General features: G+C 37.1%; 1 protein-coding gene across 1 annotated transcript in view; it reads right to left on the bottom strand.

Moving 5' to 3' along the window:
• The window catches only part of ST8SIA4 (ST8 alpha-N-acetyl-neuraminide alpha-2,8-sialyltransferase 4), an 81,401-nt gene extending 60,255 nt beyond the window's left edge, over positions 1-21,146 (bottom strand). The window contains exons 1-3 of the mRNA XM_081054039.1: positions 20,703-21,146; positions 13,145-13,276; positions 3,336-3,593 (exon numbers count right to left, since the gene is read on the bottom strand). Coding sequence (XP_080910165.1) covers positions 3,336-3,593; positions 13,145-13,276; positions 20,703-20,815 — 503 coding nt within the window. The 5' untranslated portion in view covers positions 20,816-21,146. The remainder of the gene's footprint in view (positions 1-3,335; positions 3,594-13,144; positions 13,277-20,702) is intronic.
• Positions 21,147-24,474: the final 3,328 nt, after the last annotated feature.

The following is a 24,474-nucleotide window of genomic DNA, read 5'->3' as shown; positions in this document are numbered from 1 at the left end:
CCACTTCCACTGTCATTTCCTTATCAAATATTTTTACCTCCTCTTTGGATACAATTTTGTTTGTATATCTACATGCTGACAGGGTTTTCTCTCGGTCCAATCAATTTAAGAGTTTGCGTTTTTAAAGGCTCAACTGAAGTCAAATGAATATCTGACCCTGCATCCAACTAAGAAAAGGTAAGCTAATAAGGCAAAATGTTTCTACTTATATTCATTGTTGTGAATTATATTCACCTCATAGTGTTCTATTATGATTTCTCTTAGCTATTATTACTTCTTGAAAAATTGTTGCTTTTTTATAATTAATACTTATTAATTATATTTATTTTTAAGACTACATATCAAAAAGATTTTTTTCAGGAATATTGTCAATAATATTGTAGTAATTATGTATGGTGTCAGATGGGTACTTTCACAGGCTAGATTCCAGCATATTCAAAACTTCAGGTTATTAGAATTTCTGGTCAAGATGGAGGAGTAGGTAGACACAGTGCTCACCTCCTTTCAAGATCAGATCAATTATAACTAAACCACAGAAAAACTACCCAGCAAAGCTATTACTTGGAATTGAAGGACAGATAAAGACAAGAAAAAGCTAAAGGAGTTCATCACTACCAAACCAGTATCATAAGGAATCTGAGAGGTACTTCTTTAAGACAAAAAATAAATAAATAAATAAAAACATGAATAATAAAATGGCAATAACTACATATCTATCAACAATTACTTTAGGTGTAAATCGATTAAATTCTCTAATCAAAAGATAGGGTGGCTGAATGGAGAAGAAAACAAGACCCTTACATGTGCTGCTGTCAGGCCGGGTCTCTAGTCCCGCTCCCCCCACAACAAGAACACAGGATAGGTGATGCCAAAAAGGAACAACAACAGAGCCATAGATAGGGGAGTCATACCACTATATTCTTGCTGGCAGCTGGGTTGGAGACACAGGAAGCAGGAGCCGCCAACCAAACCCACTTGCTAGCTGTTATCCACTGTCCGTTTCTCTGCCAACCAACCAACCTTCCAACATAGCCACAGCAGTTATATTAGTGGCTAATGACTAACTGGTTACAGCTGATGGCCACCCAGCCACAGCAGATGGCCATCTGATTACAGGTGACGGCCATCTAATAACTGAGCCATCACCTTTCCATGTGAGGCCGAGAGCCTGGATACTGCTCTCCTGGCTCTGTCCCCACAGCTACCTACAAGAGACTCACTTCAGATCAAAAGATACACACAGATTGAAAGTAAAGGGATGGGGGAAAAAATCTCATGAAAATGGAAATGCAAAAAAAAAAAAAAAAAGCTGTGGTAGCAATACTTATACCAGACAAAAGTCGACTTTAAAACAAAGGCTATAACAAGTGACAAAGGACCCAGTAATCCCACTTCTGGGTATTTAGCTGAAGAAATCCAAAATGCGACTTCAAGGGGACCTGTGCCTCTATATGCTCATTACAGCATTATTTACAATGGCCATGATGTGGAACTAGCCTGGGTTTCCATTGATGGATGAAGGTATAAAGAGTAGGTGATATATAATGGAATATTGCTCAGCCATGGAAGGGAATGGGCTCTTGCCATCTGTGATGGTATGGATGGACCTGAAGAGTACCATGCTGAATGAAGTATGTCACATAGTGAAAGACAGATGCAATGTGATGTCCCTTATATGTGGAATTTAAAGAATAAAATAAACAAAGATAACTGAAACAAGTTCATAGATACAGAGAACATTTTGATGGTTGCCAGATGGGAGGGAGGTTGGGAATGGGTGAAAAAGGGGAAGGGATTAAGAAGTACAAACTGGTTGTTACATAGTAGTCATGGGGATGTAGGGTATAACATAAGGAATATAGTCAATAATATTGTAGTAATTATGTATGGTGTCAGATGGGTACTAGATCTATCTGGGTGATCGATGGATGGGGGTCGGGGGACAGGGTGGAAAAGGTGAGGTCCTTAAGAAGTTCAAATTGATAGTTACAAAATAGTTACAGGGATGTAAACTAAAGCATAAGGACTATATTCAATAACATGGCAAATAACTGTATAGTGCCAGATGGGTACTAGACTCATCAGGGGAATCACTTCTTAAATTATATAAATGTCTAACCACTATGCTGTATACCTGAAATTAATATAAGATAATATTGGATGTAAACTGTAATTGAAAAATTTAAAAAGTGGTGGGGGAAGGTGAAGGGGAATAAGAGGTTCAAATTTCCAAGTATAAAATAAGTCATGGGGATGTGATGTACAGCATAGGGAATATAGTCAATAATACTGGGATAGCATAGTACAGTGTCAGATGGTTGCTGGACTTAGAGTGATCACTTCTTTAAGTATATAAATGTTAAATAACTATTGTGTACACCTGAAACTAAAGTAATGAATGTTATCTATATTGTAATAAAAATCTGAAAAAAATACTTCAGGTTATTTGTCAACATGACAAATCGTCATACTTTTTAATCTATATATTGCACTGTTTCATGTTTTAAAATACTTATATCACTCATTTAGCAAACTTTTATAAAGAACTAAGCAAGCCAAAAATTCTGTTCAGATATCTGAATTGGGAATTAAAAATTGTTAATGTATATGATTCCATCACAATACTATTTCTACTGTTGTATTTTTATCAGTTATTTAAAAGTTCACCAAGCACATGACTCATCAAATATCTGTTGACCATCAATGAAAAACAAATAGGTATATTTAATTATGTGTGAAAACTCAAAAATTAAAATATACTATCATACACAAATACCACATATAAAGACAATTTGGCCCAAGATATCAAATATAATCTTGTTAAATTATATTCTTAGAAGCTGCTAAATAATTATCATTAAAAGTAAATTAACTTACATCTATTATGTCATTGCATACTAATGTTTATATTTATGAATATAATCTAATATAAAATAATTATGAATATAATTAATTAAGTGAATTAATTATTTCACTAATATAAATGATTAATTATTTGTGTTAGTGAATAAATTAATATCAAATTAATGAATATTAAGAAGAAATATTAAGAAAAATCATTTTCCTATGTAGTATGAAAATTAATAAAATTGCCATTTAGCAGAAAAAGAACCACTGATGTGAATCTTTTCTTTCAATGATGCAGTAATTCTAAATTTATATTTCAGGATAAATGTAAATTTGGATGCTACACAGAAAAAGATATAGATAAATATGTGTTTGAGCTTTGACTAATCCTTAATATTGATGTAAAATTTAAACATTTCTGCCAGTTTTCCACTTCTAAATTAAACATTTGATGAAATTACAATCTTTAGGAACAGAATAAAGCTTACCTTATTACGAAATTGTGACTGTCAATCTCCTTTCCACATTCACTATCTAGCAGGATGCCAGAATTTCCAACAACTGCACAGGTCTTAAATCTACGATTTTTCATTGGTGAAACTTCAGGTAGGAGGCTATGCAGATCCTGAGAAATATTCAGTGTCCGGCGCCTATCAAGCACATAGTGTATGACATCACCAGGCTTAAAACTGCTCTTGACCACTGAGACATCTCGTTCTGCATCTAGGAAACGAAGAATGTTCTTCCTATATTTGAAATAGAAACAAAGATTTCCATTAATGACAACATATCCAAGAACTGATGATAATTTTTTTGTTTTTTTTACAAAATTCTATGTGATGAAATGCAAATTGGTAAATTATTAACCTTAAACTGTGGGGTGTTAATTAAACAAACCAATTAGGTAGATTCCATAGGGTATAGAATATATATTTTAAAAATCATTTGCACAGTTTCTCAATTTAATGTGAAGAGATAAAAGTCCTCCATTAACCAAAATATATTTAAAAAACGAGTTTATTGAATAAAATGAAATTGCCATGACTTCACTTTGCATAACTAGATATTCTGCTATCTTTAATTTTCTATAGTTATCTATTTTGTTTAATGTTGTCTAGTTAAGATGAATAAAAGTGACTTGAAATTGTTTGGAATTATACCTTAGTTAACTCTATTAAAATGATTGAACTTTCCAATAAACTTACACATACATTTATCAAAATCATGTGTATATTATAATTATTTGAAAAAGATTTAAAACTATATTGTGCTGTATGTATATGAAAGCTTTCTTCCAAACTCAAAAATCCAGGAAGTAAGATGGGTACATTAGAGGAAAAGATGGGCAAATAGAACAGTAGACTCATGCATGGCAGAGATGGCTAATTGTTTCTTAGTGTTCTTTCCTCCCTTCTTCCTTTTAGTATTTGAATCTTTTAAGATTTGATTGGGCACACGGATGCTCAAATAGAACATTTTCAAGTTTTCAAACACCAGTGCAGCAGGGTTTGGTCACATGAGTCGATTATCTTAAATGGTGTATGAGTGGATCGTGTGCATGACTTGATGAGAGAGAAATAAACTTCTGCCTTGTTTCATCCACTGTATTTTAAGGTCCCTTTTTTTAATGGAAGCTTAGCCTATCTCATAACTTATAAAGGAATTGATAACAAATTTGAGATGCTACATAAACTTATATGCATATGCTAAGTTAGATGATAGCTGATGAGAAAATAGATAGAGCTGGCTGGAAAGTTATGGACCATTGGCATGATATAGCAAAGCTCCTGATAAAACTGTGTGCAACAATTTGGGAGTCATGCTCTATATCTAATAAGCCTGTTGCTCTTTGAGAATTGGTTTAAAAGTTTTTGTACATTGCTTTATGTCTGTTGTTCCTTTTAGAAAAGCCCTAAAAAATTGGTGAAGTTAGGCATGGAACAGCCAAGTTGCAAGCTGAGATGGAAGGAAATATCTCTGGCAGTGACCTATAATCCAAGCTGTGTGAGAGTCTAGTAATTGGGACCTCCCAAATGTTTCTAATAACCCAACGAACAAGAGATGCAACTGTAAATCAGGGTCATCGCAGCAGCAAGAGTGATATTGCCTTCCCACCTAAGTATATTAAATATCAATTCAAATGACTTAAGATTAGCTGCCGTTAAATTGAGGGAAGGGAGGTGGAGGCCAGAATAATTAGAGGACAGTCAAAAGACTGAAGAACTGTGTTCATATGAAATATTCAGGTGGTGTTATTATACCAGGAACTAACTACAGAGAAGTAATCTAGGAGCCTAATACATCTTTGAAGGAATTATATTGCAGAAAAAAACTATGAACCTGGTCTACAAAGTCTGAGATGGCTTGACCCGTAAGCTACTAAACATATAGCAGCTGGAAACAATCTGAGAAAGTTCTTTTCTAGGTAGAAAGTTGGATATTATTTACTGAAGTGTTGTTATTGCAAGCTTGTATTTTCAGAGTGCTGAAAACAATGCCATTATTATAGCATTCAAGATATGACAGACATATTTTTCCTTTAGTGCTATTATTGTTTAAGTTCCATGACAATTTGTACATTTTATTACTGAGCACAAAATATGACCTTCCATCACTTCACCAAAAGGTCAATTCTCCAAAACACACTTATAAGCCAGAAGCAAGGAGGCATGGAAAATAACTAACACATATTTTTCCTTTTGTTTCCTCTAGTTTGGTTTGCTTTAAATACATCCCAGGTTAATGTGTGGTCTAACTAGAAAAACAGGTCATTTAAAACTTTATTTGGCCAGATTTTACAATGGATATGTCCATCAGCTCTCTGAAAAAGAATACATTTTTTTGAATTTTTCTCTCAAATATTTAGAATATCAGGTTAGTAATGAGTGGGATTTGTACAGGACAACCTGTGTAATTGCCCTACAAAATGACTTAAAAAATAATACAAATACTATCAGGCACCATAACATTCCATCTTAACAAAGTACAGAATATAAAAGAAGAGAATTGCCGGTGAAATCAGCAACTATAGGGCATATGAATTGCAGAAATAGAGAAGTCCTTCATTATGCTAAGCAAACAAATATGATTTTTTTAAAAGTTAATAACTAGCATCAAGAGCAGCAATCTATAGAAACTTTTATACATACTTATTACCTACCATTTATTTGTTTGGGAAAAAAATTTGAGAAATACCGCACCTGTATTTCAACAAAAAAAATTCATTTCCTGTGAAAATGACAAGGCTGGCTGTAAAATAAAGACTGCAAGGATGTGGTTAAATCACCAAAATGGATGGTATTATCATTTTCCTTTGAACATAATTTGAAGGGGTTGCAGTAGATATTTGAAGATATAACTCTCAAGTAATGGCATGTTTGCAAGCGTGCAATGAATATGTTTCAGGTCCAGAACTGAAAGAAGATTCTTTAGCTTGGAAATCCAAAAGGGACAATCCCTTTACTCATGAAAAAAAGTTAACACTTACATGTTTTTCAACTGATTGCAAAGGGAACTTTCCAATAACAGCATCTTTGCTGTGTTATAGAAAGTTAGCAGCAAAAGTATTTTCAAACTTTAAGTCTTCTAAATTCCTGAGTATCATAGGACATCTTTAATTTATTCACTCACGGTCAATTGATATAAAAAAGTGGACTAAGTTCAGAAGAGTTTTGAAAGACATCATACTGTCTTACTCTTAGGAGAACATAACGCTTAATGAGAGAAATAATTATTAAGTGCAGATGATACTATTGTGTGTATTCTTCCAGTGTTGTTATAGGTGCAATAGTAGTTAATTTTTTTAAATGGCAGCAGTGAAGAATAGTAAAATTGCCTTGCAAAACAGAATAAAAATTACAAATTCACACAGATTAATCAAAATATAGAAATGTAAGATTTTAGGCAAAATTCAGAGATTGTTACTATAGTATTTACTGTTTTAAAAATGAAAAGAGGTGGAGGGAGAAAACCTTCAATGTCTCCAATATGGTTTTTTTTCTTACACTGAACCAAACTTTTAGTTACTCTTCTAGGGCTTAAATCTATTCATGAAAAATTATATGAGCTAAGATTCCTGACGTAGGATGCAAGCCAGACTGAAAATAATTACTATGAGTGAATAATATTGTGACTTCAATGCTTAAGTTTTCTTTTTTTTTTTAACCAGTAAAGGAAAGGTTAGTTCTTTTTTTTTTTTTTTTTTTCTTTTCTCCCTAGCAGGCTATAGGCATTTTTTACATTATAGATGTAATGGACTATAGAAAGTTCTGTGAATTTGCTAAGTCTAGCTGTTGTTCAGACTTTAGAAAAGGGAAAACTATTGCTTAAATATAATTAAATGTCATTGGATGCATGAAAAACTCTTGTACTTACATTGAATTTAAACAACACTTTAAGTGTCACCAAGGAGAATAGACATGCTTTTGCTCAGAAGATAATTGATAGCAATGAAAAGAACAGGTTAAAAAAATTACTTCAGGATGAGAGTAATAGAAAACTCAGTTTAACTTCTATGCTGTAAAAAAACTTGAATCAACAAAAACTAATGTTTAATATGCAAGCTGAACTAGTACAGTAAGTCTTCATATAATGTCGTAGATAGGTTCTTGAAAACTGTGACTTTAAGCAAAAGGACACATAACAAAACCAATTTTGCCATAGGCTAATTGATATAAACAAGAGTTAAGTTCCCACAATGTATTTCTGGTCACCAAACTTCTAAAGACCCCAAACACTTCAAATGCGAAACTTTGAATAAATTTGAGCAATACATACATATAAAAAAGTTCATCTTTTATTCATAAAAGCAACTAAGGGCATTCTTTTCCAATCCTTTATTCCAGTTTGGGGTCCTGGGTGGCCAGAACCTATTGTGGTAGCTCAGGGTACAAGGTGGGCATCCACCCTGAGCAGGACGCCCTTCAAACACAGGGCACACTCACACCCACAGCCACACTCACTCAGACTAGGACAATTTAGACATGCCAGTTCACCTAATGTGCACATCTCTGGGTTGCGGGAGGAAACTAGAGGACCCAGAGAAAACCCATGCAAACATGGGGAGAACATGCAAACTCCATACTCAGTGGCCTCAGCAGGTTGTAGATTTGTTTTTTTTTGTTTCTTTGGGTTTCTTTTTTTTTCTCATCAATGTTATAACAGAATTACATTGAATGAAACCACATTATTCGAGATCCTGCTGAACAAGTTTTCCTAAAATGTAGTCAAGTTATTACTGGATATTTAAAGGAGGGGTGTGTGTGTTTTCCGTGTGACTTAAAAAAACAACAAAAAATGATTCCTTATATGTCTTTAACTGTCATTTTGGGAGCATAATGTAACGTTTTAAACTCCATGAGATAAGAATACACCTAAATTCAGCAACTGTTTTAATGATAAAGATAACTGAAAGAATCCAAAAACATGTTTCACTTTCAGTGAGACTGAAAAAAACGTAGTCAAAAAGATCACTTTTTTTTTTTTTTTTGGCAACGTTGGCTTAAACTGAAAGATTGGTTTACACTGACTGTTAAACTGACAAAAATAGATTCAATACAGAAACTTTTCAACTGAATTTTCAACTAGAACATCCCTTTCAACATCGCCCATCACTTGAAGCAGCAGCTGCACAGTCCTGGAGAATTAATTTACTAAACATTGTTTTCAATTGTGAAATGTTAAATATAGCTAACCTATCACCAGGCACCACTCTTTCTTCTCTGTAGTTTTCTTGTCAACAACAAGCATACGTGCTATGGCAACTAAACTTAAATCTAGATGACATTGTGGACTCCATCAGCAAGTATTGCGAGGCAAATCTTATGGTTGGAATGCATCACGAGTTGAGAAGCAAATTAGGTTCTCAACTAATGATACATATATTGGGAATCATTTTTTGTTTTTGACGCAGACACATATCACTGAATCAACTTGATTGTTACTACATGGTTTACTTAAAAGAAAAAAAAAGTTTAAGAAATGCTAACTGTTTTGTTATGCCTTGAAAAGCAGAAAAACACACACAATATTTTTGTCTGAAAATATTATTTCCAGGAGGAAGCATTCCTTAATGTTCTGAAAGAACGTGTAGCTTGAGAGCAGTTCTGAGCTTAGGGTCCTTGCTGTTATGAGAAAGATATTCTAGTATCAAAAGAAAAATCCCCAAAACAACCAAACGAAAAGGCATAATTGCCTCAAAATGCTTGAAGAAAAGCATTTTTTAGTTTAATTTACACCTCAGACGGCCATTTAATATGTGGCCCAGCATTATTCATCCCATAACACTGTATGAATAATATATGTATTTTGTTATTTTAGAGCAGAAAAAGCCTGTGTACTTCATAAAGATTCATTTAATAGTATACATTTCAGGATCAAAATATAGTCAGACAGGCCTGACACTGAAGCTTGACTCTGCCACTAAGAAGTTGTGGACCAAAAATGTGCTCCACTGGTCACTTACTGAACAAAGTAAGTAGAAGAAGTGTTTGTGGGCCTTTTTCTAAAGTAAATCATTGCAGGCAACAGCAAATTCATTTTTACAGGTAAGCACATATAAATTTGCAATTATATATAGTTAACCTGTCAGTCTTATCTGTTTAAGAACTTTGACATATGATGATACTAAGAAATGAAAACATTTATTTTTCTGACTAATTATGAGATCTTTAATCCGTCCTGATAAGTAGCTGAACTTGTACGTTTCCAAACACCCATATTTGGTTTGGTAATTCTTTAGGTTTTTATTCAACATGTGAAGAAGAAGAAAAAAAGGACAAGAAACAACCCAAAGATGAGGGGGGGAAATCAAGTCATAAGTGTTAGACATAACCAAATAAGGTCTCAGTACAATGTTCATTGATTTGCTCACATCTGATGCATCTTAAATGTGTCATTTCTTAGCTTACAATAATAAAGAACAACCCAGGACCAATAAAATCAAGCCTTTAACCAAGCTAATTATTTTAACTATGAAATTAGCTGTAGAATGCAGAAACTCCCCTAAATCCTGACGAATCTTGAAAGTACAAGGAACTGATACATGAAACCATCTCTCTTAGTCAACTCCCCAGAGGTTCAGTTGTTTGATGAAAATATATGAATCAATTCCTGATAGGCTTTTAAAAGTGGTAGACTACATATAGGGCTGTAAGAATTAGTATTAAGAAAGAAAATCATGTCTATAAATGTAGGGAAAAAGAATTTGTCTTCAGTGACTGTTTCATATTTTAATGTAAATAGATAAATAATTTATTAAGAATGTCATAAGAGCATTATAAGGTTAATGCGATTTTTAAAATGAGAAAGATTTGAAAGCACAGTTCCATCATGTGAGATCAAAAATGATTAGTTGTAATGTCTTGATCAAAAACTTCAAAGAACAAATTTGAAAACACTTGTAAGATATGCCCACACCCACTCACAGATAGAGTAATATGGTTCTTTATAAATGTTATTAATATGGGGAAATAAAAAATAAAAAATCCAAAGTACAATTAGCTTCCAGTATGACTTAAGAAAAATGAAAGCTAAGCTAATAATCAGACATTTTTGTGTTCTAATTTTTTCATTACAGGTGTCAAACTGATTAATACTCACTAGTCACTACTACTATAGGCAATTATAATTTTAATGAACTGTTTGCATATTGTGCAATAATGGTTTTACAAATTATTATTTCCTTGCAAGGAAGTGACAACTTTGTATGTATTATTCAATATTTGCTCACTGTTTTACTGTTTACTTCTTTATCTGTTATTCCATATGAAAAGAGGACTAACATTTCACAAATATTATCATCTGTTATAATAGAAAACAGATCACCCTCAAAGATATGAATGAAAACTTCATTAATTCGTAAAGTTGCAATAGTAAACTGCTTGGGTCAATGGTTAGCTTGAATATCTCACAAATAGCAAAACATGTCAAACTAGAGAAACCTTGGCTAGTGTTGGCTTCAGCCAACTAGATCTTATGGGGAATACAGATGCAAAATGTCAAAGTTTTGAGTTTCTCAAGAGTATATGAAAATCTATACTTTTATAAGGAATATCCTAATTTCTAACATTGGTGTTAAGTTTTTGTTCCCATGCAGTTGAACATAACTCTTGCTTGCTAACCATATTCTACCCCAAAGATACAATTCATAAACACAGTCATCAGACTCATCTCTGCATTCTTGTATTTCACCTACAAAAATATAGTGTTCCACCTAAACTAAAAGCAATCAAACATAACACTACATGTCATTGCCCTGATTTGATTCCTGTTTCCCTTTCCAGTCACTTACAAAGCTTTAAAACAATGCAGTCTAACTAACCCTGCATTTCCCTGACCCATTTCTTTAATTTCCAGATAGTCTTTCAAGTATATATATATATATATATATATATATATATATATATATATATATATATATATATTTTTTTTTTTTTTTAATTAAAGTTTATTAGGGTGACAATTGTTAGTAAAGTTACATAGATTTCAGATGTACAATTCTGTATCACATCATCTATAAATCACATTGTGTGTTCAACACCCAGAGTCAGTTCTCCTTCCATCACCATATATTTGATCCCCTTTACCCTCATCTACCAACTTCTTTATCCATTCATCTATCGAAGGACATTTTGGTTGTTTTCATGTCTTGGCCACCGTAAACAAAGCTGCAATGAACATTGGAGTACACGTGTCTTTATGTATAAATGTTTTCAGACTTTTTGGGTAGATATCCAAAGAGGGATTGCTGGGTCATATGGTAATTCTATTAGTAATTTTTTGAGGAACCTCCACACTGCCTTCCATATCGGCTGCACCAGTCTGCATTCCCACCAACAGTGTATGAGGGTTCCTTTTTCTCCACAGCCTCTCCAACACTTACTATTTGTCTTGTAGATGACAGCCATTCTAACTGGGGTGAGGTGATATCTCATTGCGGTTTGTATTTGCATTTTCTGATGATTAGTGATGTTGAGCATTTTTTCATATGTCTATCAATGAATGGGACCGTATCAAACTTAAAAGCTTCTGCACAGCAAAAGAAACCATCAACAAAATAAAGAGAAAACCAACTGAATGGAAGAAGACTTTTGCAAACAGTGCCTCTGATAAGGGGCTAGTATCCAAAATATATAAGGAACTCATGCAACTCAACAACAAAAAACAAACAACCCAATTGAAAAATGGGCAGAGGACCTGAAGAGACATTTCTCCAAAGAGGACATACAGATGGCAAGAATATTTCAATATGTAGGGGGTGCCTTTGCTACAGCGAATTCTATGAAGTGCTATGCATACTCTAAAGATGAAGGTATTGGATTCTTCCTTCAAGTTCCTGGTAATTACATTATATATAGGTATGATCCAAAAAGTGAGTAGTAACTTAAACAGATCACCAGTTTACCCTCTAAACTGCTAACTGCTCTTACAAAATCGAAGTTAATATCCAATCATTGAATAATTAGCATTTTGCCGATAGAAAAATGCAGTGATTTTACTATGTAAAAGATGATTATTCTCTTGAACTTTTAAATAGTTCTGGTTTACCAAAATGTTCTGATTAAACATACCACGCAACACAGCATTGTAACTATAGAAAATAAATTATCTGCTTGCTTCCTATATAATTAGGGAAGTCTGATCCTACCTTTCTTACTAGTAATAGGAGTGTAATTGAAGAAAATAAGACGTAATGGACATATGTAGGCACCAACTTTGATTTCAACTTTGATTTAGCTTGTTTCAGCTAAAATGCCAAATTCCTACAAAGAATAAACCAGTACTCTAGAAAGTGTATTTTTCTGATTTTTACCTATTTAGGACATGATTATTGAGAGTTTTATTACAGGAGCTCACATAAAAATACCCATTGATAGAGTAAGGAAAATGTATTTATAATTGTTAGAAAAATGGTAGTTGAATAGACTCTGTTTTCATCTAGTGCGAGAAAAGACAAGATCAGTATGAAAACTTAATAGGGAAGTTAAAAATAATTCTCAAAATATATGTCTATCCTGAGAAATCGAGTGAGGAAAAGTATGTTAAATATTAGTACTCTCTTGAATAACTCATTCCATTGGTATAAAGACTCACATATTCATCCTTAAATTTCAGACTGCATGATTTCAGTTTTATGGTTTCATATTCTTCAGTGAATAACAATAAGTAGAGCTGATTCATTCTTTTATTAAAATATCCATAGTTAAACTATAAATCAAGCATTCAATATAAGTTCGCCAAGCCCAACATATTCAAGAACACGATGTGAAATGCATACTGTCTTATTAAAGGAACTCACCTTATCTCCAGGACCAAAGAGGAATTGATTTTCCAACCTTCTACAGAGTGCTGGAAGATTGAAGAGCCAGCCTTTCGAATGATTTTATCAGAACTATTGACAAGTGATCGACTCAAACACAGTTCACCATCTCTGAAACAAAGTAAACATGCCATATTTGTGAAAGTAAGAAGAATTTTGTCTAAGTTCTATAATACGTAATTTGATTTAGATTGGTGGTGACAAATTGTAGATATAACTTTTTCTACATGCTAGAAGAAGAGGTATAATTGAGCTTGATAAAAAGTATTATAAAGATAAAGTGAATATAACTTTATCAGGATAATCATTACATTTATTCTTTTTTAAATAAAACCATTTTCATATAAACAAAAGGCCTTTGACAGCAAAGGAAACCACCTAACAAATGGGAAAATATATTTGCAAATCCAATAAAGGGCTACTATCCAAACTATACAAAGAATTCATAGAACTCAACAATAACAAAAACAATTAAAAAATGAGCAGAGCATCTGAATAAACATTTTTCCAAAGAAGACATACAGATGATCAACAGGTACATCGAAAGATGTTCAACATGACTAATTTAGGAGCAAATCAGAATCATAATATCACCTCACATTTGGTTATTATTAAAACTAAACACGACAAATAACAAGTGTTGGAGAGGATGTGGTGCAAAGGGAACCATTGTGCACTCTTGGGATTGTAAATTAGGGTAGCCACTATGGAAAACAGTATGGAGGTTCCTCAAAAAATTAAGACTAGAACTATCATATGATCTAGCTATTCCACTTCTGGGTATTTATCCAAAGAATATGAAAATAGTAATTAGAAAAGACACATGCTCCCCTATGTTCATAGCAGCATTATTTAAAATTGATAAGATATGAAAACAATCCAAGTGTCTATGGGCAGATGACTGGATGAAGAAGATGTGGTACACACACACACACGCACACGCACACGCACACACACACGCACACATAATGGAATACTACCCAGCTCTAAAAAGATGAAACATTGCCATTTGCAACAACATGGGTGAACTCTGAAGGTATTATGCTAAGTGAAACAAGTCAGATGGAGAAAGACATATACCATATGATTTTATTCATATGTGGAATAAAAAAAATCAAAATGAACAAACAGAAAATAAAGACAAATTAATCGATGCAGACAAAAGATTGGTGGTACCGGGAGAAGGGATGATAGGTGAAATGAGTAAAAGGGGTAAACTGTATAGTTACAGATGGAAAGGAGACCTTTGATGTTGAGTATCCTGTAGTGTACACAGGTATTAAATTACAGTGTTGTACCCCTGAAACTTATATAATGTTATAAACCACTATAAACCCTGGTAAACCAATATAAACCAATGTTACCTGCATGGGGGGAAAAAAGAATTCTGGGGGAAAAAATGTAAGAAAGAAAAGACCTGTGGTATTTAAAGAAAATAATTCTCATCCAAGTTCTGTTCCCCTTTAGCCCATCCCTTCCTGCTGTGTTTAGACAATAGAGACAGGATGTTTGGCCAGTCCTTCTGCATCTGTATAATTGTGACTCCCAAGATTGTAACTTTATTTTCACAGAAGGCATACAGATATAATGGAAAGAGCTTTTGTTAAGAAATAAGAAGACCCTGGAATATCAGGTGAACTAGACATGTTGGTGATTCTATTGCTTGCCAGCCTATATGACCTTGGACAATATTCTCTTTCTAGGCCACTGAGGATTTACCTTACCTTTGAAATTGCAGTAACATTAGCTAATCTGCAATGAATTTGTGAGTACTGAGTGGGACTCTGTATGTGAAAGTAATTTATTAAACACTATTGAAGTGCTAATTTCTAAAGTTATATTGAGTCTCAAAATACCACAACAAGAGACACTTTCCTGATAATTGGTAGAGAAAGAGGGGGAGACAAAAACTGTAGTGGGGAGAAAACTCATTGAGTAGCCATTATTATTGGTATTTTCTTTTATATCAAAAGAATCAACTGTGCTACTCCCTCCATTCAATAGTGTCAGGCAAATACATTTTGTGTCATGGTAGTAGCTGGGATAGTGGAATAACGATGAAGGTGACACGTGCCTATGATAGCATTCATGCCATTAGAACATCTATAGCTGAACCAGATCATTGTTCAATAGACTATTTTCTTGGTACTTTATAAATATAAACCTAGCCTCAGAAAATTAAAAAGCCACCTGTTTATGGCATAGCCCTGTCAATGCATTTATTTCTTTACATGTGAACTTTTAATGTTTTAGAATCTCAAAAACATAATTAAAAAGTAACATGATGATTTGCTCAGTCACAAAGTCTAAATCTGTGTTTATTATGTAGGCAATCCTCTCCTACTATCAATGGAAACACTGCTTGTGAAACAGCTGTTAGATGAATTCTGTAATTGGAGACTTATAGTTTGGAATTTTGGTCTGCATTCTTTTTTAAACATGTAGTTCCAATTTGAAACAACTCAAAGCATCACATGCAACTACTCCTTGTGAAATTTAGAACTATGTAAAAATTAATATTTATTCTACCCTACTGATGAAAATGGTACATTCGTATGCCTATGCATGGCTAATAGCAATCATTTTATAGAGGTCATTTAGGATGCAAGGAAACATGGGGAGCAATTTACTACTCAGTGGCCCAGAAGTAATTTTTATATTACATGTCTAATGATAATAACTACAGATGAATGAAAATGTGGATATACACAGATGTTAACCTTCACACTTTTGGAGATATGCCTTTAAGAGTATGGCACAAACTCACCATTTCTAGGGGTAGGGATCATTCCAGTCATCATCTTTTTAATAACTGGCCTGTCAATAGCATCTCTTTCTAACCACAGATTGCGATAATTATAATAATTACTTCTACCATCAGTAATTTTTTTATAGGAGAAGTACAAATATACATGGGCCGGCATGTTTAAATATCTCTAGAAGACTGCTTTCCTGATGTAGATACAGATACATTTTTATATGGCAGAATGATTGTTATGATATACCCATCTATGGAGCCATTTCAGAACCTCTAAGATTAAAAAAAAATATGTTTAAAAGTTTAAATCAGTTTTGTATAAATGAAATGCTGCTATATAACTCTGCTTTTTGAATTGCTTTCATTGAACTAGTGGTAAGCCAAATTTCAGACTCCTGTCACTGGAAAGGACTTGGGATGGAAACAGCTACAACTAGTCACGCTTATTGAAGTCAATGCAATTCCTGTGTGAGAAGGCGAGGCTTAGTGCGATCTGAGGCTCTGGAGCAAATTTCTTTGTATAAAGTTAAATGAGTTCCAAGGAACTTTTCACTTGTGATCTTGGTAGTATCCTGTCTTAAAAAAAAGCTTTTCCTTCCCTTGAATGCAAAGCATGAAGGATGTTGCCACACCCTACTAGTTCTCCATTCCAGATTGGATGTGATGGATAAACAGCTGCACTGAAAACATTTCTTGCATAGGGCTATATACAGAAAGACTCAATATGTACTTCTAAAGGAAAAAATGTAAAACACATCAAGGAAATAATGCAGCATAAAGCAATATATATTGTAAAGTATTCCTGCTTATATGGAGATAAGGAAAACCCACTTAGATGGCCATCTATGGAATACTAGTGACAGAAACTAATCATTAGTTATGTTACTGATAGTTACAAATATTTTTCTATTTGAAATATGAGTTGTCAGCCATCACTACAATTTATTCTATTAATTTTGCAGTACATAACAAATATGATGGATTTTTTTCCATGAAATTAGGGCCCAGAAGCCCTTCATTCAACCCCACTGAAAAATCTTCATTACTTGGTCTGGGAATGAATGTGTTTCCTTTGGACTAGGTTAGATTTCCTCTTTAATATAAAATTTTAAGAGTCATGTAAACGAAAAGAACTTGCACCCAACTAAGCATGAAAACAGCATGAGACAGTTTTGTGTTTTCATTGCCTAAGTGTCAAACAACTAAAAATAAAGATGAGAGATGTGCTACCTTACCTTACTGCTTTATGGTTTCTAGCAGAATTTCAAATATAACATATGAAGTAAAGTGCAGATTCTTAGTTTCCTGATTTCCAAGTGTGTTCTACCCTAAAACAAACTAGAAGAAACTTTGCTGACAATGTAAGTAATACTCTAAGAATGAATGCTTATCTCCACTGTCAATTCTGTCATAAGTTTCAGAACCAATGCTGGTAAGACAACCTAAGGTACACAAATTAAAAAAAAAAGATCTCTAAATAATAAGAAAAGTAAATTAAAGTCTCATTTGTGGTCAACCAGAAAAACGGTATGTGGCAAATTTTAATGACTAACAATCAGAACAAATATTTGTATGTTATTGAAGTTTATGTTACACTCTCAAATGCATTATCTCATTAAATGAGCATACCCTCATATTTTTATCTGTAGGTCCCTTAAGTTAACACATTTCCAGTTATACCTGAAGAGCACACAGAGCCTGTGACATCATGGGCCAATTATGAGGCAAGTGCCATTTTTCCCTATAAAGAAAAAATGTCAGTCAAGAATAGACCACTTGATATCCCCAATGTTCTTTGAGTTCAACTTTATTAAGGAGTCATTATGCCAGGCAGTGAATAGGCTTGCATGGAAGGAAATATCAGTTTGAAATGTCCAATAATTACTTGACCTATTCTCAGAGACCCTTATAAAGAAACACACCACTAGTATTCCTGTGGACATGTGAGAATGTGGATGGTTGGTAGGAAAGTTGTGCCATTCTTTTACCTTGTGCCTGGAATGACTGTTCAACGTTGTGCATAAGAGTAATACTGCACTGACTCTAGATGGACTTTCAGTTAGGGAGGGAGAGAGTCAATGGACAGAGAAACTGTCTGCCTATTGCAAAATGGTAGCAGGGAAGCTAAATATGAATGTAGAGGTATGTTCAAAAATAAGAGGAATATGGAAGGCTCTTAACTGAATGGACTGCCCACTCACACACAAGGCATGCGGTGCTCCCCAAAGGTCAAAGACTACCTCTTTTATGTCACTTTTGAATATTGGCCTGGGCCCTGTGGCCAAACCTCCACTCTAGTTTCCTCATCTCAAAATTAGCCCCTTCCACGTGGCTTAGGTAGAGAGTCAATGAGATGGTCGTTTGGTGAGTCAACTCCTCCACCAGAAGGACTATTTGGGAGTTGAAACGAAATCATGAACAATCATCACAAGCTTTTCCGTTAAACGGCTTATTCTGATGAAAAAGGGAAAGAGTGCTTAGGGGGACCGGCCGTCCTTGCATTGCTCCCGGCAGCGCCAATTGCACGGTCAGTGGCGGCCACAGCAGCCAGGACACTGCGGGGCACAGTTTTATAAGCGCGACGCCCGCAGCAGGCTCTCTGCCTGGCCCCACTCACACCTCTAATTGTGGGTTTTAATTAGAGGAGGAGCCCGGTTGCTGGGTGAGCAGGAAAAGAGATTTTTTTTTTAAGGGGTCCCGATTCCTACGATAGAGCCTTCTCTGGTCTCCTCACTCATTCTTCCACCTTCGCCAACAGCTCTCGGCAGGAGGGGATAGCCCCCACGAGCACCTCGCTCCCGGGGGATTAACTCAGGCGCCCACCCCGGGCTTTCTCAGGCGAGCAGCGAAGAGCCCGGAGCTCAGCCGGAAAAGGGTGCGAGCGAAACCCAGCCGGGCCAGCCCCACCACCGCGCGCGTACCTGCGCCGCCTCCTCTTCCCTTGCCCCCTGGGCAGCGCCCACTGGCCCGCGGCGTCCAGGAAAGGGCCACAGGAGGAACGTCGCCCCTGAAACATGGAGCGTCCCAGGTCTGTCATTTACCCCTGAGGGACTTGCCGTGAGCGCCTCCTTCTTGCGGGCGGGTAGGGAGGCCCAGAGAGAGCGCCTTGGCTGCCTGTGGCGCCTCCCTACCCTCACTCGTTCCGCCCACTCCTGCTCTCCAGGGTCTCGAACCGTGGGCCCGAACCCTCAGAGTCCTGGCGAAGCTTGGTCGCTTTGTCTGGGCTCAAGCTTGTGTTGGGAGCCCACGAGCCGGAAGGGAACAAAGAGCCTCGACCCCACGCCCCAGCCTACGCCTCTCCCCCACGCGCTGGTTCATCACCTTCCCACAGACCCCTTTGTCTGCCTGGGAAGCACAGGCAGGTCTGCCGGGGATGCCCACACCCCCAGCCAACAGCCTTCTTTTCTGACAATTGAACTAGACTGCATTTGCAGCCCTGTGTAAAGGAACTCGTACAGCTCGGCTCCCCACCCCACCCCCAGAATAGACCATTTATAGATTTGTTGATACGTAACGACCCTCCAGCCCATTCCTTATTAGGTTTTTCATTCTCTCCCAATTCCTTTCCACTGTACTTCTGGCTATCTTCCTTTTCTATCAGCCAGTGATTCCTTCTGTAAGGACGAAGACTGACTCTTACTTAAATGCTCATGACTTAGGGAGGAGCGAGGTATATTAAGAAATGGAGTGCATGAAGTTCCTGTGTGTGCACGTCTTGGCAGTCCTATGCCACATGCACACGCGCGCTTAGACAGAGAGAGAGAGAGAGAGAGAGAGAGAGAGAGAGAGAGAGAGAGAGAGAGAGAGAGAGAGAGAGAAATTGATTCTATCTTCGCTCAATAAATGTCAAAGAAAATAAAACCCAAGCGGGCATCTCTGGCAGTGAGGAGTTTCCTCCGACAGCGGAAGCCTTGGGATGAGGGAGGATTTCCGAAACAGGACTTTGAACACAGTTGACAACCAGGTTCACATCCTCAGAAAACGCTTCCAAGCTATGTAAGCAACACAAAGTTGCAGGCACCTCCTGCGTAAACTTCAAAGACACAGAGGCCAGGGGGAGGGAGGAAGGAAGTGTGATATTTAGAGAACTTGCTAGGGTGGGGATAGAGTCTGAACTCATCTAGAAAAACCGAAGAAAAAAAAAGAAAAGAAAAAAAAATTAAAGGCAGAAATATAGTCTATGTGAAGCTACAGTACCCAGTTTCCAAAACTGTAACCATGACGCCCATGCGTTTCACCCACGAAAGAGCAAATAAGGAAGTATCCTTGGTTGTGCTGGAGTTTCTAATTCAAACTAAGACACCCAGATGTACCCGACGCCGAAGAAGAGTAAAGAAACAGTGGGGACTCGTTTCCTGCTTTCCGGGCTTTAACTTTAGCCTTTTAGAAAGCCAGTTTTCTCTAGCATTTCCTAGAGTGATAGGGTAGAGACAGAAGGAAGGGCAACCAGATGGTGAATAAAGATATCTCACTTGAGTTCTGCCCACGGATGAAAAGGACAAGGGCACAGGTTCTTTGTTGACACTTCTGCAGTGACTTCCCCCTTTGGCGTGCGAGCCCCGGCGCCACACAACTGTCAAGACCATCGCACAGGGACAAGTTGAACTCTTATTGGGAACACGCCTCAACAACTGCCTTTGTTATTTAATTCATGAGACTAAACACACAGCAGCTTATAGGAACACACATACTATCCCAACCCTCATTCTATTGTCTATATTCGCATATCATTTATGACTTGACTTTTTGTAATATTCTGAAATTAAGCTTTGCATTTACCCAATGAGTTGTGTCTCCTGGTGCTCCTCAGTTCTTGCTATTTCTTTTGTCTTATAAAAGATCAGGAGCAGACTTATCGTGCAGATCGTCCACCTCTTCCTAATGGAGCGCATCTTGGGTGCCCGGGAAAGTCCTGGTTGCCCCAGCACCGGCACCTTCTCTGGATATAAAAGCTCCGTTTTGGGAGATATCGTCTCGGGAGATGGGGGGGGCGGAATCCGTAAAATGCGAGGAGAGCGTGGAGCCGGGATCTCAGGAGCAGGTCTCGAGGGTCCTCTGTGGCAGAGCTCCCGTTGCTGCTCCAGCGCTGCCCAGCGCTCTCCCTCCCGATTCGCGCCAGCCCTGCCGGGTTGCTCCGCGCCGCCTCCCTAGGGCTCAGGTTTCTTTAAAGACAAGACACCTTGTGCACTGGAGGTGTCAGCCGCTTCTGCAGCTGGTTTGGGGGCGTCACTGGTCCTTCCCTTTTCTTAGCAGGGAAATGATGAGCAAACCCAGCCAATCACCGGACTGGGGAGGCGGGGGCTGCTGTTGCCTCGCGTAGCTCGGGGCTGCTGAGAGAGTAATGTTGCTGGCTCCGAGAACAGAGGAAGCCTACAAGCTCACAGCCGTGTACTCACTCACTCACTCACTCACTCACTCACTCCCTCCCTCCCTCCCTCCCTCACAGGAACCAGCACCCCAATACCCCGGGGAAAGCTCAGCATTCCAGGAGGAAGTCAGGCAGCTCTCCCAGAACACCAAAGCTCCAGCTCCAAGGACAGAGAAGCGCCGAGACAGTCTGTCCCCAGCAGCGTAAAGAGGGCACTTGTACTGCGGGCAGATTAGGGACGTTTCTTGGTGGAGTAATTCTTCAGATTGAGCTGGAGATGCGTAACTAGAAGGGTCGCTTCCTCCAAGCGCCTTTGCTAAACATACACGTGCGCGGGCGCACACTTATCCACAAGCCATCCCAAGTAGAGTGAATCAGGAGGGCGAAGAGGGCGTTGTACCATCCATGCAGAGCTCCAAAGTACAAGTACACACGTGAACCGATTGGCCTATCACCCACTCAGGGTGGGTGGTGGATGACAACCTGGATTGGGAATCCTGTAGGTAACAAGTGATGACAGAAGTGTCATTTGGCACTTTATGGATATTTATGTTACTCTCATTACCATTTGGAAACTTTCACTCTGAAGTCAAGGAAACTCCAATCCCACTTAAACTTTGTTGAGGAGAAACAAGATTCTCAGTAAAAGCAGTCACCAAGGCCCTTTTTTTATGCAAATACACCCACACACGAAAAAGAAAAAATAGGAAAGAAGAAGAAAGAAGGGAAGGAAGGAAAGGAGGAGGGAGGGAAAGAAGCAAAGGACAAGATCTTTTATAAAAATCTCAATGATAGGTATTTGAGACTATTATCTCATTTTCACCCTTTCCTCCCTCCTATTGTTTCCTCACTTCTATTGTATTATGTGGCAGGGGCCTTTTTCCAGTCCTGGGTTCCATTCTTTAGTCTGAGTACTTCTCCACTGTCCTTTGGTCCCCTCCCTCACCCAGAGAGAAGCTTGATGCTTCGATTGTGCCCAACCTTGATTTGGCTCTTCACCAGGAGGCTGCCGGCCATGAATCCCGGAGACACCTTTAGCATGAGACAGTGTCTGTAAGCCAGGAATACCCCTACGTACAGACGCTGATCCCAAGTCCTTCTCTTCACCCCACCCCCAACTTCTCAAAGGAATGCCTTTTTCCTTCTTATTGAGCAGTGATTTCAGCTGTCGTCATCCGATCTTGGTCCCTGGGGTTTACACCCACATAAGTCCAGGAAACAGTGAGGCCCACCACCAATCCTCCAGTGGAGGGGGGCAAGAAGCAAGAAGGGGAGTTCTCAGTTATTACTCCCCTGAGAACTTAAAATAAGGATAACAGCCAGCTCCATCAATAAAAAAAAAAAAAAAAAAAAGAACAGAAAAAAAAAACAAAAACCGAGGTCCTGGCCAATGTTTGACATGCTTCGCCTAAGGTTTAGGAAGTTAAGAACCTCTCAGTTCTGGAGCCTGTATTCACAGCAGAGTGAACTAGGGGGTTAGATCTAAAATGCTCAAAGGAGCAAGTAATTATGAGCCTTTATTGACACTGCAAGTGGCCCACTGGGAGCCTTTCAAGTTTATTGATGTCTAGGCAAATCCTGCTTGCATTAATGCATCTCTATCACACTGACTTCTCCACTTGCAGAAACTGCAAGAACAAAACAGTTTAAGTTAAAAGGAACTTGGAAGGGAGGAGGTGGGCAATGCATGGTTAGGATACTAAATTCTCTAGGATAACTTAATGAATTTTAAACAGTTAAACACATATATTTTGGATTTTACATAAAACATCACTGGCTGATGACAATGAAGTAAAATGCATCACTTAGTTTAATTTACCCAACATTTCTTGAGCAATTACTAAGGGCCAGGGAGGGCATGGGAACACAGCATTGTGTGAGGGCATGGGAACACAGCATTGAGTAAAAAACAGCATTTAACCAGACACAAAGTTTACTCACTCAGAGTGTGTAGATTGTAAAAGAAATAAATTGGATTATGGCACCATGAATCCAAGAAGTTAGGAAGGCAGAGGAATGATAGAACATCGCAAGCAGAGGAAAGAATATGTGTGATTTCAGAGAAAATGAAAATGGGGAAATTTGAAGTAGTTCAGTTCTTTAGAACAGGAATAGGAAGGAAGAGTAGTGGGACAAAGGTTTCAGAGTGATCATAATATTCTACAGCTACGCAATGTCAAACTGTCTCCTCTAATGGGAAAGTTGCAACAAGAAAATCTTCAAGAGGAAAGTAGGTTTCATTCCTGTATTAAGTTTTAAGTTAAATTAGGGGAAATTGTTCATCTGGCCCAAACAATAAAACAAACACAATAGCAAAACAAAAACACACCAAGAACTAGTTATGGGAGCATACCCCTAGAAGACATATTTAAACATCTAGAAGAGAAAAAATGAACTCCCCAATTGTATAATGCTGCTATTTACAAATTCAATAAGCATAGCACTTTTATTATGAGGTGAAGCTTCTGAATGATTGATAATGGTTCAGTGAGACTCAAGAGATTCCCCTGGCCATATTTGAACAATTTAGTGTATTTTAGTGTCACTTGCTTAATATTATTAGATTCATGAAATATGCATCCATAACAATTTGCCAAGTTAATAAAAAACATACAGGCCAACACTTGGGCCAAATTGAGGACAGTCTGGTTATTCTCAATATGCAATTAGGTACAAGAATCATAAATACAAATATTGAGTAAGAGGCCTTATCCACATAAGAGTCTTTTGGACTTGCTTCCTCCCATTAGAATGCTGTTTTGATGATCCTGAGAAATTAAAGTTGTTCCTGAATTTCTATTCTATCTTTGGACTGTAAGTTCTTCAATAATGAGAACACATTTGTCTTTATTCAGCAGAATTCTGCAATACACAGTACCTAATGAATAAATAATGCAAGTAATGGCAGCTGCTTTTAAAATGCTACTTTATCCTTTAACTTAATGTAAATCATGTTTTAATTGCTGGCTGTGACCTCAACTTTAGCTAGAAATAAATGGATAGACACATGGAGTCTCATAGTGGGTTGTTTTAATGGGCCATGACAGTTTTTAATAGACTATTTTTAGAGCAGTTTTAGGTTTACAGCAATATTGAGCAGAAAGTACAGAGACTTCACATATACTCTTACCTCCAAACATGCACAGCCTCCCCCACTATCAATATCCCACCCCAAAGCAGTTC

This window comes from Rhinolophus hipposideros (assembly GCF_964194185.1).
Source record: "Rhinolophus hipposideros genome assembly, chromosome: 7".
Classification (NCBI taxonomy): Eukaryota; Metazoa; Chordata; class Mammalia; order Chiroptera; family Rhinolophidae; genus Rhinolophus; species Rhinolophus hipposideros.
Note: the sequence above shows the minus strand (reverse complement) of the source record. Positions and strands in the feature narration are given on the sequence as shown.